This window comes from Lissotriton vulgaris, chromosome 6 (assembly GCF_964263255.1).
Source record: "Lissotriton vulgaris chromosome 6, aLisVul1.2, whole genome shotgun sequence".
Taxonomy (NCBI): Eukaryota; Metazoa; Chordata; class Amphibia; order Caudata; family Salamandridae; genus Lissotriton; species Lissotriton vulgaris.
In genome coordinates this window covers 1,451,783,515-1,451,802,642 of record NC_141694.1, presented here as the reverse complement: position 1 = coordinate 1,451,802,642, position 19,128 = coordinate 1,451,783,515, and the positions used below count along the sequence as shown (strand labels likewise).

General features: G+C 45.7%; 2 protein-coding genes across 2 annotated transcripts in view; one reads left to right on the top strand and one right to left on the bottom strand.

Annotated features, from left to right (window-relative positions):
* Positions 1–7,820, bottom strand: part of DNAAF10 (dynein axonemal assembly factor 10) — a 119,154-nt gene extending 111,334 nt beyond the window's left edge. Inside the window, exon 1 of the mRNA XM_086927583.1 lies at positions 7,487–7,820. Coding sequence (XP_086783709.1) covers positions 7,487–7,672 — 186 coding nt within the window. The 5' untranslated portion in view covers positions 7,673–7,820. The remainder of the gene's footprint in view (positions 1–7,486) is intronic.
* A 5,444-nt stretch (positions 7,821–13,264) lies between these two features.
* The window catches only part of PNO1 (partner of NOB1 homolog), an 87,474-nt gene continuing 81,610 nt past the window's right edge, over positions 13,265–19,128 (top strand). Inside the window, exon 1 of the mRNA XM_086927582.1 lies at positions 13,265–13,530. Coding sequence (XP_086783708.1) covers positions 13,336–13,530 — 195 coding nt within the window. The 5' untranslated portion in view covers positions 13,265–13,335. The remainder of the gene's footprint in view (positions 13,531–19,128) is intronic.

The following is a 19,128-nucleotide window of genomic DNA, read 5'->3' as shown; positions in this document are numbered from 1 at the left end:
ACGTCAGGGGGGAGGACACCTGCTTCCAAAGCCTCCGCATAGACCTCGACCAAGCCCGGCACCAGAAGGTCCTTGCACGCTTTATAAAAATCAGCCGAAAAGCCGTCAAGACCGGGGGCAGAAGGCGCACGCAGGGCATCGATCGCCTCAATTGTACTGTCTGCGGTGATGGGGGTCAAAAGGAACTCCTGCATGTATCGCTCCAGATACACCAGCGCCACCTCGGAGCGATAATCCTCCTGACCACCGATATCACCGGAAAGGCGTGAAGAATAAAGGGTCTTAAAATAAGTAAGATACAAGTCACAGATCACTGGGGCAGAATAAACGGGGGAGCCGTCAAGTCCAGACATGGAGATGATATAGGTGGAGCCCCTGGGGGGGCGTAGCGTGTTAGCCAATAAGCGACCCGGGCGTTCGTCCTCCCCATAACGACAAGCCGTACAATGTTTGTTAAGAAACAATAACTCCCTGTCGGCCGCATCCCGAAACTCGACGCATAATTCCAATCGGTGGGCGGTAAGAGAGTCAGAGGGAGAGGTGAGCAGTTCGCGGTTTGCTGCTGCGATTTTCTTCTCGATTTGATCTAAGGGGGAATGCAGATCACGAAGGACTATGGCACGTTTAGAAATGCAGACACCCTATATGTAAGCCTTAAAGCCCTCCCATAAGACCGCCCACGTGTCGACGGAGCCCGTGTTTAGGTCAAAATAATCTTCAATAGCCTGGCCTAACTCCTCGCTAAAAACGGGATCCATCAAGGCCCTGCCGGGAAAAACGCCACTGTCGCTCATAACCCCCATCACGAGGAATATATAGCGGAAGAAGAACCGGGCAGTGATCAGAAAGAGTGCCAGAGAGAGTTTGTACCGACCCTAACCAGCTAGCAATTCCGGGGGAGACCAGCCAATAATCTATTCTGGTCCAGGTGTTGTGAAACCCTGAATAATGGGTAAAGGCAGGATGGTGTGCGTGCTGACGGGACTCTATGTCAACTAAGGAAAACTGCGTGCAAATCTCACGAAGGGCGAGACGGGCATGGGGTTTAGAGTCAGGAGTGGAAGAGGTACTGTCTCTAGAATGGTCCAGAAGGAGGTTAAAGTCCCCACCCATGATCAAGAGCCCAGTATCCACAGCGAGGAGGTGAGTCAACAGGGAGTGATAGAAGAAGGGAGAGTCATTGTTTGGACCATAAACGCATATGAGTGAAACCCTATGTCCCATCAGAATACCAGTGACAATCAGGAATCCTCCTTCAGGGTCATGTTGTGTGGACAGGTTTGCAAACTGGAGTCTTTTGTGTACCAAAATAGCAACCCCCCTGGAATATGAACTGTAAGTAGAGAAGAACCTCTGTGGACCCCAACGGGGAGCGATGGAGCTGGCGCCTATATCTGCCAAGTGGGTTTCCTGCATGAAGAGGACATCAGCCTTATGTCGTGCTACATAATTCAATACCTGACGACGTTTTCTATTATTATTTAGGCCACGCACATTCCACGTTAATAACAAAAGCCCGGAAGGACCGAGCCCATTTCCTAACTGCACCATATATACAATACAAAAAGAAGGAAGCCAGTGTAAATATGTACCACATCTTTTAACGCAAACCTCATTGTCAACAAACTAAAATGACCATCATAAAACAAAACAACCTCGACCCTCTCCAGCCGCTTCGGGGAGGAGGAAGATCCATCTTCAAGATCCGAGACTCTGGATTCCACCACATCAAGCCTCCGATCATGGCCCTGGACCTTAGCGTTCATGTCAGCCAGTTTCTTATCCAGGTCATCGAACCGGGCAACCAGGGCCTTGAACCCCGCCCTCATCTCGGCTAGCATGGTATCAGCCAGGGAGGCCGAGGTGGTTTCTCCCTGAGGGGAGCGTTCTCCGCAGCAGAGGCCCCCGCAGGATCAGACGTGGCAGGCGGAGGCTGGTCAAATTGGAGCTTGGGCTGCCTGGGGTCTTTCTTGACCCTCATGGCTGGCAAGCCCAAGCAGAGATGCGAGCCAAGTGACCAAGCCGGAGCACCGCTAGTGGGGCTCGCGTCGTGGAAGGTGTACCCAGAGCAGAGGGCCGGAGCAGCGCTGGACCACGGACCCCAGGACAGGGAAGAGACACCCCACGTGGTCAATACTGCAGGCTCAGTGGGCTTAGTAGCGAAATCAAATCCCCAAAGCAAGCAGAGGCCGGCAGAAGCGGAAGCGTCACAGGGAGGGAGCAGCAGAACTGACCAGAATAGTGCCAGATGTGTCCTTTGTATCGCAGGTATTGTGGCAGAGCGGACAGGGCAGAGTCATGTGGCGGTCCGATACAGTCAATAGCTGCCCAATTGCAGGACGGGCTCAGGGCACAGCAATCCCTCAGGACCAGGGGCAAATATGGACCCAAATGGTAGGCCGGGCTGCCAATCCAGGAGTCCAGGCAGCACCAGAATCACCAGCCGATCAGGCCTGCAGGCACGACCCAGAGAGGCCCCAGACCGGGAGGGGGAGAGGGAGGGGGACCAGGGAGGCCCACGACCAGCCGGCTCTAGGGCACCCTCCAGGCGCCGAAGGTGGGGGGAGGGGGGGAGCACAATCGCCCACCTCACCAAGCCCACCACAAATCTCATGACCCCGCCCCAACCCCAGATCGCCTCCCCCGCAGCCCGCGACCAGGTCCGGCCTGCACACCCACTCTAGGCCCCAGCTTCGGCAGCCCGAAGGCCCAGGGGTCCGTGCTAGCTGTGGGGGCCAGGCGGGAGAGAGGGAACCGGGCAGCGGGCCACGAGATCAGGCCCCAGAGCAGGCGGGGGCAGAAAAAAGCAATATGGCAGGGGGAGGAAAAGGGCTAAGACTCACCCCGTCTCTAGCGGCACCGAGATGGAGGCAGGCCCAAGCCGGGGCCATCGGCGCCCGCGCCGTCAGGAGGAGTGTAGCGGTGGCGCCTGCGCCGTCAGGAGAAGTGTAGCGGTGGCAGCGGCGGCATCAGTCACCGGCGATTGGCCCCACGATCACAGAGGGAAGGCTCCGGTGTGTATAGAAGCACGCTCAGTAAAGGATCGGGCTGCCAACATCGCCCGACTGGTGGAGCTCTAGTCGGAGGCAGCCATCTTAGTCGCCTCCGTAGCCACACCCCAGTCTGGCTGCATCTTAGGCTTTTTTTTTCTCCTTTTTAGGTCAACACATAAATAAATGGCTTTGTGATTTACAATGCTAATAGCTCAAACTCTAATAAATGTGAGACCTATTGCATTGCAAATGCTTGTCTTGCTCAGATTTCTCCTCCAACAAACTTACCCATTTTTGTGAAATATAATAATTAATTTGTGATCTTTAAACAGCCCATAACACAAAGTGGTCATCAATAAAAAAGTAAGGACTGGTGAAGGATAAAAGTCACTCAATACACAGGACTACTAGGCAATTCAGTCATGTGCTTACATATCCCCTTCCTATCACTCTCTTTATGTGCTGTACTCTTAGTTTCAAAACTGCAACCTGTCCTGTTCAGTTTGTTTTTTGCAAAATATAGAACCCGCAAACAGAAATTTATAATTAGTGAAACAATTGCAGTCTGGTACATTAATAGCAAAAGTGAAGTTTTTAAAAAAACATACAAGTATCATACATTGTTAAATGGCTTTGTTGGACTGGTCCATGCATTTGACAGTAACACTGTCTGAGAACCCATCACTAGCACTCATTTTAGTATTCCCAAATGAATGAAATGCAACATACATTCTGTGGAATTTTACAGTGACCTCCAGGTGAAGGAATGTTCTCGTAAGTAGTGGCACAAACTACTGAGCTACCATTATTTTGTAAGACATGAAATCGCTTGAACAAACTATCATCACTCCACATCACACTCGGAAGACAAGTATTAGAAGAAACATGCCTTAAACAGAGGCTCGAGCACACAGAAAGAGTCCATGCAGAGATGAACATGAGATGCTTGTGGTGTTTCTAATCCATGAAAACAGCATAAATACTTGATCTGCTTGTTATACTGCATCAACACCAGTCCTGTTTACTTTCTTTTTGCCAAGAACTCATTGCATTTCCAAATATTGAGACTTCCCTCAAGAACATGGTGGAAGAAATTACCCAAATATCCAGACTAATCCTCAAAGATGTAGCAGGCAGTAACTCATTTCTGCAGCACTCCCACCGCCAATGTTGATAAGTATTTGCTTCAAATATGCACTAGAGCATTCCCTAAATGTCTAGTATGCCTTTCATCATATTTGTACCAATAATTTAACCTATATATGCAGTGTACCAGGCCTTTTGTCACAGATGCATGAGACTGTTTATCAAATAAACGCACAAAACCCCATCCTTTTTCATTCTTCTTACCACTACGAAAAGGTCAACCCCACGAGCCTCATTTGTTCTAAACTCCTAAAAGAAATACACAAATAAAAATTGATTCACAGCATCAACCTCCTTTCTTCAAAAGCATGCTCCCCAAACATGCTTCATACTTCCATAAAATGTGTAGGACTGTTTCGTTCCCACACAGGCAGTTGCTCCGATCTTTAGCTAGTGTTTGAGCTGTAACTCAACATGTTCATTTCAGATCGGACTGCACAGATTCCCTCTGCAACATGGAATCGCATGAAGTCTGTTGAAAGCTTTTGTGCTTAATGGATATCCTGCACCAAACCAACGTGGCACACTATCCAGCGTACATTGAATCAAGAGTACCTGGAGGACTTGCTTGGAACTTTAAGATCTATTCATAGGAATTCAACTCAGGGCACTATACTGTAAAGTATGATGGAGTCTTTTTTCATTGGAAGGCTATCTAACATGGGAGCACTGAAGCAGTTGGCAGGGTACTCAAGCTACAGGAAAAAGACAGCAGCACCTCGCTGGGCTGACGGGCTCGAATCTCTTCACTTTACTGCACAATTATCATATAGGAAACAAAAGAGGAAAACGAGGCTCCACAGTTTCCAGCAGTCCATAGCCATCAAATAATGTATTTTTTATTTAGCTTGCTTTCCAAGTGGCCAGAGCGTGAGAGAGAGTGAGTGTGTGCATCTTAGTGGGGAACACCCACTAAAATGTGTTCCACTTACTGTTATGCATGGGACTTCGCAGGGCTGAGAAGTTATGGTCTTAACTGATTACACCACACAGCACAATAGGGATTTCACTTTTGAAACTTTTAAGGAAAAGAAATCCAAAATTGAAATTGTGTAAAGATTGGATTAGGGCTCAGCACTCTAGATCTAGGGATGGTATTGTTGTGGAGGATAAAGTGAGTAGCAGGGTGAAAAACAAACAAAAAGGAAGCAAATTATATTTTGATAAGAGATTTCATGCAAAAGAAGTTAATCTGAACATTGGTGATTGAGTGAAGATCAGGACACCTAACAAAATCCGTAAAGGTCACTCCCAAATTTACCACTCCTGTGCAAGTAGAAGGAATTTCTAAAAGCTCCGTTTTCCTTTGTGGAAAGGGGTAGCGGAGCAGAAGTCTGGTTAACGTAACAAGCAAAAATTATTTCTGACACTTAAGCTTGTTCAAATCAAAATAGTTTTGATTGGTCGGGTAGAGTCAATGAGCAGCTTGGAAGGTGTGAAAGTGGCCAAACTTTTCATTTTTATTCTATGATGGATTCTGTTTCGCTTTGTCTTCTGCTACGGAATACAGAGTTTCAGCCCGTTTGATTCTGAGGATTGTTGTTTTTCGAAGAGTAATTCGGATTCTATTGCACCCTCTTCATAGCTCATAGAAGCTGAGGATGATTGTTATGAACAATGTATGTACATCTGAATCTTCTTTAAAGCAGGGTGGTATTGAATACGCAGCAGCAACAAACAGGAGCACCTCAAGCCGTGTTGTTTCTGTGCCACAGAGACTTTTAAACTATGAACTATTACATGTTTTAAGATTTCAAGTTTCATTTTTTAAAAGGGAAAGATGATGATGTAGCTGATATGCTGTATGCATAATGCACTAGGTAAAATGTGTTTACTGGTAATTTCTATAGTACTTACCTGGTTTACTTCTGTAGGTAGTCCCACGTTCTAGCATTGAAACTGTTCTACTCTCATGCTGTAGTCAGCGACTTTGAGAGAGTTGCTACCTGTTGTCTAAGTTTGGTGGACTTTTTTCCAAATGTGTGTGCATTTCTAGCTTTGAATGAAATACTGCTGGAAAAATACTTATCGTGTGCGAGTTCTCTTGCAATGAGCCTATACTCCAAACCACCTACTGAGAGTGAAAAATTTGTAGGAAAAACCAAGACTTAATTTAATTAATTTTAATATCAGGCCAACATCTCATACAATGAACAGCTAATTTTCAAGACACTTAGCCTGGTCCCCTAAAAATGACCAGGATGCAAAGCGGTTTAGGCAGGTGAACCACTTAAAAACTCGACCCTATGTCCGTAATACACTTGTGCCCAAGAGCGTCCTGACATGTAGGAGAGGTAGGGTAAAGAGTCCCGGGTTTGCCGAGACAGTCCCTCTTTGGCAGATTTAAGCAAATTATTGTTCCGGTTTTTGGATAGGGTGGACTAAAAACAGTGGGAAGCAAGTTTTTATTTGTTACAATGCAGGGCTAGTTAGCAGCTGTATAAGAAACCAATTTAATTGAAATGTACCTCAATGTTCTTTTTTTTTTAAGCGGCATTGTGTTTATTTTTTAGTGACTCTTCTGTGATTCCAGGTGCTGTGAATCTGTGCCACTCGGTTGATGAAAAATTGTTGTCTTTATTTTTGTGAAATGTCACAGTTTTTGGTATTCAAAACCTGATCACTCCAAGAAGGGAGCTGCAAGTATTTCATTTCAGAAAAAAAAGACACTTAGTTCTACCTGATAATAGCAAAATAGTGGTGTAGCAGTTCTACTTAAAGATCTAGACGTCGTGGGGGGATTAATTCACCGAAGGTGTGCTGAAATAATGTGTTGCTGACAGAGAAGCGTAGCTTCAAAGTGCATTGTGATGTTTTTAAGTACCACAAAGGCGTCGTTGATCCACTGTCAGCTGAGCTCACTTGCTCAGCGAAACTGGTGGTGTCATGGAAACCGCAGCGAGACGCCAAGCTCTGCTGGAGAGGGGCATGGCAGAAAAAGCGGCACCTGTGCCTGCCTGGAGACACAACGTTATTCAAAATGTATTTAGCGCCTCGCGCATGAGACTGTTCAAAAACAAAGGAACTGCAACTTAGTGGGATAAAAACTAGAGTCACAGAGTCGTGTCTTTAATAAAAACGCCTTGATTTCTGTGTGAGGTGTGGCGCATACATCAAATTCTCTTTCCACAAAGCATAGGTACTACATAATCGCAGCTTTAATGTAAGACAGTGCTAAAATAGTTATACCTAAGATACCCAAGTGCTCCTTCCCGATTTGAAGCCCAAGCATGACAGGTGGAATTAACTACAAGATACAAAACTAGCATAAAGTCCCCAGCTTAACAGGGGGTGTCAGCTCATTGTTGTGCTGCGCGGTGCCCCCCTCCCCTGCCCGTGGTGCTGACCTCGCTCAGCAGCTGCACCTCTCCGTGCTGGACTTCGTAGATCTGTAGTACGCCGGTGCCCCGCGGGTAGTTGCCCAAACAAACAAAACGGGCGCTGCGCGGCAGCCACTTGCAATCAAAGACAGTGTAGTTAAGCGACTTCTGGATGTGGCATATGATCTGCGGCTTCTCCAGTGGGCTGCACATGGTGGCAGTTATGGCAGTCGGTAACCCTATGCCTTGGCTCTTGACAACAATACACGAGCAACGCTCCGCCCTCAGCTTTGGACACAGAGGAACGACTAACTGAACTGGTGCGCTATCCCTACCAGCAAAAACTGAAACACTCTTCAGTGTCTATGGCAACTCTAAATGACGAAGAATGTTTTAGTCGCAGTAATGCTATAAACACTAGACCGCAGTTAACTAGGATTGCCAGAAATCGAGCATATCCGCTGTGGCGGCCATCTTGAATAGTTACAAAGTAGCAGGGAAAGAGAAACTGTCCAGGATACAATGAAGACATATGCACCATAGCTCGTATGTAGATGTAGCTGAACGACTGCATTACAATGGCCGCCATCAGGGGTTTTAAAAAAGCTGTAATTTTGATATTTCGCTACAATGCTTATTTTTACTGAGAAAATTAAGATACATAAATAACTTCTTTCTGGGTTCGAACATACTTTATAGAAAAGAAAATTTTAAAACGATCTAAGTTTCGTGTTTCATTGAGCTACTGCGCGTTCTTCAAAGTCGTTGGTGACAGCCAAGACGCTCTAAAGAATGTGTCCTAACATGGACCGTGGGTTTCACCGGATGTCCTTCCTCTATGTTCATGCCGGCCCCTAATAGGAGTACACGCTGGTACTTCGGTCTCTTGGGTTAGGCAGGGCTCGTGGTTGGTGGTTGTACGCCCGTTGAAGCGGCGAAGGATGGAAGCCGTGGGTTCCATGGAGGTGCACGACGGAGAAGGAAGTACCGGCGAGGAATTCACCAGCGTATCTCGCAAGAAGAGCAGCGGCAATCGTAAAAGAAAACGGGACGCCGGAGCCGCTATGGACACGAGCAACGAACCCGGGCCCCGCAAAAGACCCGACTTTCCTCCGATCAGCGGGGATCGTCTCATGGTGAGAGACTGTATTTCACATAATGTTAGTTCAGGATGGTCTATGTTTTTATTCTCTTCAGAAAGTGGGTGTCAGTGCATGAGTGACACTGACTTGCATTCGATTCTCAAACCTGTCATGATTAACAGTGACTGAGATTAATTCAAGCATTCTATCCATCATTTTTTTTGTAAACTTAGTGTTTGGCCCTAAATGGCGTGGGTCAGTGCACACTAGGGTGACCAACTGGCATGGGTGCAAATTCAGGGCGATGAGTGTAAAATTCAGGACAAAGGGTCAACATTCAGGACAAAACTTCGGGACAAAGGTACGTTTTGCAGACACATCAGAGGAGGTCACACAATATTATACAAGTCAAGTCAGAATTTATATAGCGCACTACATACCCAGAGGGTCTCAAGGCGCTTGAGGAAGGGGGGGCGGGGGGGGGGGTTACTTATCGAATATCCAAGTTTTAAGCTGTTTTCGGAAGGCTAGGTGGTTTTGAGTGAGGCGGAGGTGGATGGGAAGGGAATTCCAGGTTTTGGCCGCTAAGTAGGAGAAGGATCTTCTAGTATGCCTTTCATCATATTTGTACCAATAATTTAACCTATATATGCAGTGTACCAGGCCTTTTGTCACAGATGCATGAGACTGTTTATCAAATAAACGCACAAAACCCCATCCTTTTTCATTCTTCTTACCACTACGAAAAGGTCAACCCCACGAGCCTCATTTGTTCTAAACTCCTAAAAGAAATACACAAATAAAAATTGATTCACAGCATCAACCTCCTTTCTTCAAAAGCATGCTCCCCAAACATGCTTCATACTTCCATAAAATGTGTAGGACTGTTTCGTTCCCACACAGGCAGTTGCTCCGATCTTTAGCTAGTGTTTGAGCTGTAACTCAACATGTTCATTTCAGATCGGACTGCACAGATTCCCTCTGCAACATGGAATCGCATGAAGTCTGTTGAAAGCTTTTGTGCTTAATGGATATCCTGCACCAAACCAACGTGGCACACTATCCAGCGTACATTGAATCAAGAGTACCTGGAGGACTTGCTTGGAACTTTAAGATCTATTCATAGGAATTCAACTCAGGGCACTATACTGTAAAGTATGATGGAGTCTTTTTTCATTGGAAGGCTATCTAACATGGGAGCACTGAAGCAGTTGGCAGGGTACTCAAGCTACAGGAAAAAGACAGCAGCACCTCGCTGGGCTGACGGGCTCGAATCTCTTCACTTTACTGCACAATTATCATATAGGAAACAAAAGAGGAAAACGAGGCTCCACAGTTTCCAGCAGTCCATAGCCATCAAATAATGTATTTTTTATTTAGCTTGCTTTCCAAGTGGCCAGAGCGTGAGAGAGAGTGAGTGTGTGCATCTTAGTGGGGAACACCCACTAAAATGTGTTCCACTTACTGTTATGCATGGGACTTCGCAGGGCTGAGAAGTTATGGTCTTAACTGATTACACCACACAGCACAATAGGGATTTCACTTTTGAAACTTTTAAGGAAAAGAAATCCAAAATTGAAATTGTGTAAAGATTGGATTAGGGCTCAGCACTCTAGATCTAGGGATGGTATTGTTGTGGAGGATAAAGTGAGTAGCAGGGTGAAAAACAAACAAAAAGGAAGCAAATTATATTTTGATAAGAGATTTCATGCAAAAGAAGTTAATCTGAACATTGGTGATTGAGTGAAGATCAGGACACCTAACAAAATCCGTAAAGGTCACTCCCAAATTTACCACTCCTGTGCAAGTAGAAGGAATTTCTAAAAGCTCCGTTTTCCTTTGTGGAAAGGGGTAGCGGAGCAGAAGTCTGGTTAACGTAACAAGCAAAAATTATTTCTGACACTTAAGCTTGTTCAAATCAAAATAGTTTTGATTGGTCGGGTAGAGTCAATGAGCAGCTTGGAAGGTGTGAAAGTGGCCAAACTTTTCATTTTTATTCTATGATGGATTCTGTTTCGCTTTGTCTTCTGCTACGGAATACAGAGTTTCAGCCCGTTTGATTCTGAGGATTGTTGTTTTTCGAAGAGTAATTCGGATTCTATTGCACCCTCTTCATAGCTCATAGAAGCTGAGGATGATTGTTATGAACAATGTATGTACATCTGAATCTTCTTTAAAGCAGGGTGGTATTGAATACGCAGCAGCAACAAACAGGAGCACCTCAAGCCGTGTTGTTTCTGTGCCACAGAGACTTTTAAACTATGAACTATTACATGTTTTAAGATTTCAAGTTTCATTTTTTAAAAGGGAAAGATGATGATGTAGCTGATATGCTGTATGCATAATGCACTAGGTAAAATGTGTTTACTGGTAATTTCTATAGTACTTACCTGGTTTACTTCTGTAGGTAGTCCCACGTTCTAGCATTGAAACTGTTCTACTCTCATGCTGTAGTCAGCGACTTTGAGAGAGTTGCTACCTGTTGTCTAAGTTTGGTGGACTTTTTTCCAAATGTGTGTGCATTTCTAGCTTTGAATGAAATACTGCTGGAAAAATACTTATCGTGTGCGAGTTCTCTTGCAATGAGCCTATACTCCAAACCACCTACTGAGAGTGAAAAATTTGTAGGAAAAACCAAGACTTAATTTAATTAATTTTAATATCAGGCCAACATCTCATACAATGAACAGCTAATTTTCAAGACACTTAGCCTGGTCCCCTAAAAATGACCAGGATGCAAAGCGGTTTAGGCAGGTGAACCACTTAAAAACTCGACCCTATGTCCGTAATACACTTGTGCCCAAGAGCGTCCTGACATGTAGGAGAGGTAGGGTAAAGAGTCCCGGGTTTGCCGAGACAGTCCCTCTTTGGCAGATTTAAGCAAATTATTGTTCCGGTTTTTGGATAGGGTGGACTAAAAACAGTGGGAAGCAAGTTTTTATTTGTTACAATGCAGGGCTAGTTAGCAGCTGTATAAGAAACCAATTTAATTGAAATGTACCTCAATGTTCTTTTTTTTTTAAGCGGCATTGTGTTTATTTTTTAGTGACTCTTCTGTGATTCCAGGTGCTGTGAATCTGTGCCACTCGGTTGATGAAAAATTGTTGTCTTTATTTTTGTGAAATGTCACAGTTTTTGGTATTCAAAACCTGATCACTCCAAGAAGGGAGCTGCAAGTATTTCATTTCAGAAAAAAAAGACACTTAGTTCTACCTGATAATAGCAAAATAGTGGTGTAGCAGTTCTACTTAAAGATCTAGACGTCGTGGGGGGATTAATTCACCGAAGGTGTGCTGAAATAATGTGTTGCTGACAGAGAAGCGTAGCTTCAAAGTGCATTGTGATGTTTTTAAGTACCACAAAGGCGTCGTTGATCCACTGTCAGCTGAGCTCACTTGCTCAGCGAAACTGGTGGTGTCATGGAAACCGCAGCGAGACGCCAAGCTCTGCTGGAGAGGGGCATGGCAGAAAAAGCGGCACCTGTGCCTGCCTGGAGACACAACGTTATTCAAAATGTATTTAGCGCCTCGCGCATGAGACTGTTCAAAAACAAAGGAACTGCAACTTAGTGGGATAAAAACTAGAGTCACAGAGTCGTGTCTTTAATAAAAACGCCTTGATTTCTGTGTGAGGTGTGGCGCATACATCAAATTCTCTTTCCACAAAGCATAGGTACTACATAATCGCAGCTTTAATGTAAGACAGTGCTAAAATAGTTATACCTAAGATACCCAAGTGCTCCTTCCCGATTTGAAGCCCAAGCATGACAGGTGGAATTAACTACAAGATACAAAACTAGCATAAAGTCCCCAGCTTAACAGGGGGTGTCAGCTCATTGTTGTGCTGCGCGGTGCCCCCCTCCCCTGCCCGTGGTGCTGACCTCGCTCAGCAGCTGCACCTCTCCGTGCTGGACTTCGTAGATCTGTAGTACGCCGGTGCCCCGCGGGTAGTTGCCCAAACAAACAAAACGGGCGCTGCGCGGCAGCCACTTGCAATCAAAGACAGTGTAGTTAAGCGACTTCTGGATGTGGCATATGATCTGCGGCTTCTCCAGTGGGCTGCACATGGTGGCAGTTATGGCAGTCGGTAACCCTATGCCTTGGCTCTTGACAACAATACACGAGCAACGCTCCGCCCTCAGCTTTGGACACAGAGGAACGACTAACTGAACTGGTGCGCTATCCCTACCAGCAAAAACTGAAACACTCTTCAGTGTCTATGGCAACTCTAAATGACGAAGAATGTTTTAGTCGCAGTAATGCTATAAACACTAGACCGCAGTTAACTAGGATTGCCAGAAATCGAGCATATCCGCTGTGGCGGCCATCTTGAATAGTTACAAAGTAGCAGGGAAAGAGAAACTGTCCAGGATACAATGAAGACATATGCACCATAGCTCGTATGTAGATGTAGCTGAACGACTGCATTACAATGGCCGCCATCAGGGGTTTTAAAAAAGCTGTAATTTTGATATTTCGCTACAATGCTTATTTTTACTGAGAAAATTAAGATACATAAATAACTTCTTTCTGGGTTCGAACATACTTTATAGAAAAGAAAATTTTAAAACGATCTAAGTTTCGTGTTTCATTGAGCTACTGCGCGTTCTTCAAAGTCGTTGGTGACAGCCAAGACGCTCTAAAGAATGTGTCCTAACATGGACCGTGGGTTTCACCGGATGTCCTTCCTCTATGTTCATGCCGGCCCCTAATAGGAGTACACGCTGGTACTTCGGTCTCTTGGGTTAGGCAGGGCTCGTGGTTGGTGGTTGTACGCCCGTTGAAGCGGCGAAGGATGGAAGCCGTGGGTTCCATGGAGGTGCACGACGGAGAAGGAAGTACCGGCGAGGAATTCACCAGCGTATCTCGCAAGAAGAGCAGCGGCAATCGTAAAAGAAAACGGGACGCCGGAGCCGCTATGGACACGAGCAACGAACCCGGGCCCCGCAAAAGACCCGACTTTCCTCCGATCAGCGGGGATCGTCTCATGGTGAGAGACTGTATTTCACATAATGTTAGTTCAGGATGGTCTATGTTTTTATTCTCTTCAGAAAGTGGGTGTCAGTGCATGAGTGACACTGACTTGCATTCGATTCTCAAACCTGTCATGATTAACAGTGACTGAGATTAATTCAAGCATTCTATCCATCATTTTTTTTGTAAACTTAGTGTTTGGCCCTAAATGGCGTGGGTCAGTGCACACTAGGGTGACCAACTGGCATGGGTGCAAATTCAGGGCGATGAGTGTAAAATTCAGGACAAAGGGTCAACATTCAGGACAAAACTTCGGGACAAAGGTACGTTTTGCAGACACATCAGAGGAGGTCACACAATATTATACAAGTCAAGTCAGAATTTATATAGCGCACTACATACCCAGAGGGTCTCAAGGCGCTTGAGGAAGGGGGGGCGGGGGGGGGTTACTTATCGAATATCCAAGTTTTAAGCTGTTTTCGGAAGGCTAGGTGGTTTTGAGTGAGGCGGAGGTGGATGGGAAGGGAATTCCAGGTTTTGGCCGCTAAGTAGGAGAAGGATCTTCTCCCCCCCCCCCCCCCTATGGTGGCTTTGTGGATGCGCGGGACGGCGGCGAGGGCTTGGTAGGACGACCGCAGCTGGCGGGTGGGGGTGTAAAAGGAAAGGCGTGTGTTGAGGCAATCCGGTCCAAGTTCGTAGAGGGCTTTGTGTGCGTGGGTGAGAAGACGGAACGTTATCCTTTTGTTGACGGGGAGCCAGTGCAGGTCTTTCAGGTGACCGGAGATGTGGTCTTTGCGAGGGATGTCTAGTATGAGCCTGGCTGAAGCATTTTGTATGCGTTGGAGTTTTTTCTGCAATTTTGCGGTGATACCGGCGTAAAGGGTGTTTCCGTAGTCCAGACGGCTAGTAATCAGTGCGTGGGTGACCGTTTTTCTTGTTTCGGTGGGGATCCAACTAAATGTTTTTTTGAGCATGCGTAGGATGTTGAAGCATGATGATGAGACGGCGTTGACTTGTCTGGTCATCGAGAGTGAGGAGTCCAGGATGATGCCCAGGTTCCGTGCGTGGTCAGTCGGTATGGGGGCTTTTCCTAGTGCCGTTGGCCACCAAGAGTCGTCCCAGGCGGAAGGGGATGCACCTAAGATGAGGACTTCCGTTTTGTCCGAGTTCTGTTTCAGGCGGCTGTGCTTCATCCATTAGGCTACTTCTTTCATCCCTTCATGTAGGTTGGTTTTGGCGGTGTTTGGGTCTTTGGTGAGTGAGAGGATCAGCTGAGTGTCATCGGCGTAGGAGATGATGTTGAGGTTATGTTGAGGTGCGATGGTTGCGAGGGGGCTCATGTAAACGTTGAAGAGGGTGGGGCTGGAGTGATGATCCTTGCGGGACGCCGCAGATGACTTCGGAGGCCTCTGACTTAAAAGGGGGGAGGCGGACTCTCTGAGTTCTTCCAGCGAGGAACGAGATGATCCAGTCCAATGCTTTTCCTTGAATTCCGGTGTTTCTTAGGCGTTGTATCAGGGTGCTATGGCAGACTGTGTCGAAGGCTGCAGAGAGGTCAAGGAGGATGAGGGCGACTGTGTCTCCGTTGTCCAGTAGAGTTCGGATGTCGTCTGTTGCTGCGATGAGGGCGGTCTCGGTGCTGTGTTTGGCTCGGAAGCCAGACTGTGAGGAGTCAAGTGATTTGTTGGTTTCGAGGAAGGCGGCGAGTTGATTGTTGATGGCTTTCTCAATGACTTTGGCAGGGAATGGGAGGAGTGAGATGGGGCAGTAGTTTTTTAGTTCGGTGGGGTCAGCTGTGGGTTTCTTCAGAAGGGCGCTGAGTTCAGCGTGTTTCCAGCTTTCTGGGAATGTGGCGGAGTTGAGGGAGCAGTTGATGACGTCTCGCAGATGGGGTGCGATAACGGAGTTTGCTTTGTTGAAGATGTGATGGGGGCAAGGGTCTGTAGGGGATCCTGAATGGATGGAGTTCATCAGGTGAATGGTGTCTTCTGTGGTGATTGGGTTCCAGTCTAAAAGGTTATTCGGAGGAGGTACAGGTTCGGAGGTGAGGGGGGTGGATTGGTTTACGGGTTGGTTGTCAAAGCTGTTATGGATGTCGCCGATTTTGTCATGGAAGAATGAGGCGAGGGAGTCGCAGAGGCCTTGAGAGGGGGTGATGTCGTTGGAGCTGGCGGTGGGGTTGGTGAATTCTTTGATGATGTTGAAAAGTTCCTTGCTGTTGCGAGCGTTGTTGTCTAGTCGGTCTTTGAGTGCTGATTTCTTGGCTGTCCGGATTAGTTGGTGGTGTTTGCGGGTGGCGTTTCTGAAGGCGGCTTGGGTGGTGGTGTTTGGGTCTTTTTTTCCAAGTTTTCTCAAGGGAGCGACAGAGCTTCTTGGATTTCTTAAGGTCATCGTTAAACCAGGGGGCGTTCTTGCTTCCTTGCTTGATTTGTTGAGACAATTGTGCACTTTTTCAGTATGCGCGCAGCTTTGAGCAACTGCGCAGGTCTTTTTGTGGTATTTCATATGATGATAATATATTTATATGGTTACTGAACTGGCTTTCCAGTCTGATATTTTGTTTACAATTCATGCATGTTTGCATGAATTGCAACTACAAAGCAGGCATGTTTGGTGAGAAATGGTCGGAAAGATCTTCTCGGATAGACATACCACAAATCCATATTGGGTTCCGGAGTAGCCTGCATCTCGCCAGAAAAGTGCTTCACCACCCCCATCAGGGGTAACGGGCGCTATATGAATGCATACCTTCCTTACCCTTCTATCTCTCCACTATCCTTCTCACTCCAAATAGCTGACTAATATCCACCACCCAAATTACTTTCATAATTCACCACTAATCCTTTATGGGTTTCTGGAGTAGCGTGCTACTCGCCAAAAAATGCACTTTAAACACCCATCAGGGGTTAGAAGCGCTATATAAATACAAGCCGCCTTTCCTGTTCTATCCTCCTGCTATCCTTGCAAATCCAAAAAACGAACACATTCACCACTTAAAATGTACTTGCATGTTTCACTATACTAATTCAACACTAATCCCCTATGGGTCCCGGAGTAGTGTGCTACTCGCAGAAAAAGCGCTTTGACCCCTCGTCAGGGGTAGTAAGCGCTGTACAAATGCAATTACAATACAATACGATAAATTGTGAGATGTAAGGCGAAACACATAGGATGCAGCTAATTGGGACGTGCATTGCTGGCCTACAGTGCAGTCCTCCAAATGACCAGTTTTATGTGTTAGATTGCTTCAGGTATTCCTTTTCTGTTCAGCTGGGAATGACTGGTATAGGGGCTGGTGCAGTACTGAGTGATGGATAAGACCCATAGGGGACAGGTCTTGTTTGAGGGTAAGAGCATTAGCCAGAAAAGGGGTTATTAACCAGACTGCATGACCTATAATTGGCTGCACACTGCTGAGTGTTATGTTATTATTGTGAGTCAGAGTGGGTAGATAGGAGCTGACATTACTATATAATGACCAGGCTAGTGGCAAGCCATTTATTAGCCCTCCTTATTTTACCTGTATATTGGAAATAGTACACTGCTTGGCCTGTTTCATTTCTGTGAGCTTTAAACTGCAGATTCTCACTGATGCACAAAAGTGTGCTACAGACCAGAAACTATATACATTGATGAGGTATCATTTTAAGGTCAGAAGGAGGCATTGTCTTTTACATACATAACATTTTCTATTTATTATTTTGTTTATTTATTTATTTTAAAGTTTTATATAGTGCGAACCAGACCCTTGTGGGTATCATAGCGTTTTACAAGGTAAATGTCTTAGATACATAAGTACATGGTAAATTACATAAAGTTCCATGACCGTCAATGATAGTGTAATCACCCTATCGTAGATACATAGATATATGGTAAGTAACAAAACGTTCCATGTATATCAAGCATAGTATAGATCCAATACCCAGGATACATAGATGGACAGTAAATAATATATAGTTCCCTGTAGATCAAATGTTGAGTCACATAATAACAGTAGTCCATGCACAAGTGAACTTCGCCATTAGAAGAGATTTCACTTCTTTATTTTTTTTTAAGATGCAGTAGAGGGATGCCTAGTTTCTGTGGGTGGTGCATTCCAATTTCTGGGTGCCATCCCTAAAAAGGTTTTATTGTACGTTTTCTTCTTGTTGAATCTTTGCGGTTTCAGTAGGAGGTTTTTGGCACTTCTGGAAGATCTGATCCCACATGAGGGCGCCAGTTTCTGTGCCTGATAGTTGGGTGTGTTGTGATGAATGGCTTTATGTGTCATACATGCTATTTTTAGCTGAATTCTGGCTTCAAAAGCTAGCCAATTAAGGTTTTTCAGGTCCGGGATATGTGGGAGCTTCTTTTGGACCCATTGATAAGTCTTGCTGCGGCGTTAATTGAGGCTCTTAGAGGGGCAGTTGAAGATCTGGACAGGCCGCAGAGAGAGACACTCCCATGTTCCACTCATGACTAGAGCTTGTACTGCCAGCTCGAAGTCCTTTTCAGGCAGGAAAGGTTTCAGTTTTCTCAAAGTATTTATCTGAAAGTTTTTGTTCCTTTTGTTGCGTTGCTGATGTGTTTCTGCATATTGAGGTTTCTGTCCAGCATTATTCCCAGCGATTTCGCTGAGTCAACGATAAGAGGTTGGCAGTTGAGTGCAGTTAGGTGTTTGATCCAGTTTTGCATTATGGGTACTTGGGCAGGAGGAGCGATTAGGAGGAATTCATTTTGAGGGCATTCAGATTTAGATGTTTTTCTGCCAGCCAGGTCTGAGTTTTTCCGTTGTGTTGAGTGATTTGATGTCTTCTAGAGTATGGATCTTTAGGTATAGTTGTGTCGTCTGCGTACATGTGATATTGTACGTTAGACGAGTAGAGAATTTCAGTGAGTGGTTCTATGAATAGATTGAGCAGTGTCAGAGATAGTGAAGATCCTTTTGGGACTCCTAAAGTGACTGAGACAGGTTTGGACAGTGAGTGGTTGACCTTGAATCGTTGCGATCTGTTTTGGAGGAATGAAGTGAACCAGTTTAGAACTGATCCTGATAATCCCATTCTGTGTTGCAGAAGGTCTAGCAGGTTATTGTGTTTGACTGTATCAAAAGCTGAGGAAAGGTTGAGCAAGATTAGTAAGCAGACTCCGTTCTGGTCTAGGATTTATAGAGCATTGTCAATTATGTGGGTCATGGCCGATTCAGTGCTGTGACCTGCACGGAAACCTGATTGGTATTTGTTGAGTAGGTTGAAATGGTCTGTATGTCTTACAAGCTGGAGGTATACAAATTTTTCTAAGAGTTTGGCCAGGGTAGGGGTGTTGGATATAGGGTGGTAATTTTTTAAGTCCGCAGGGTCAGCCGTAGGTTTCTTTAGAATGGGGGATACCTGCCCAGCTTTGAGGATGTCAGGGATGCATCCTTGGCGTAAAGAGTAATTTATGGTCTTGGTCCAGAGAGGCAGTGGGATGAAGTCTTTTATGAAGTTTGCTGGGTGAGGGTCAGTGAAGTGATTGACAGGGTTCAGGACAATAAGCATTTTGGGAATAGATTCTTCATTGTAGGTATTGAAGGATGACCACGATGCATTACCTCTTTTGGTCGAACTTTGATGGATTTTGATGTGGGGCATCT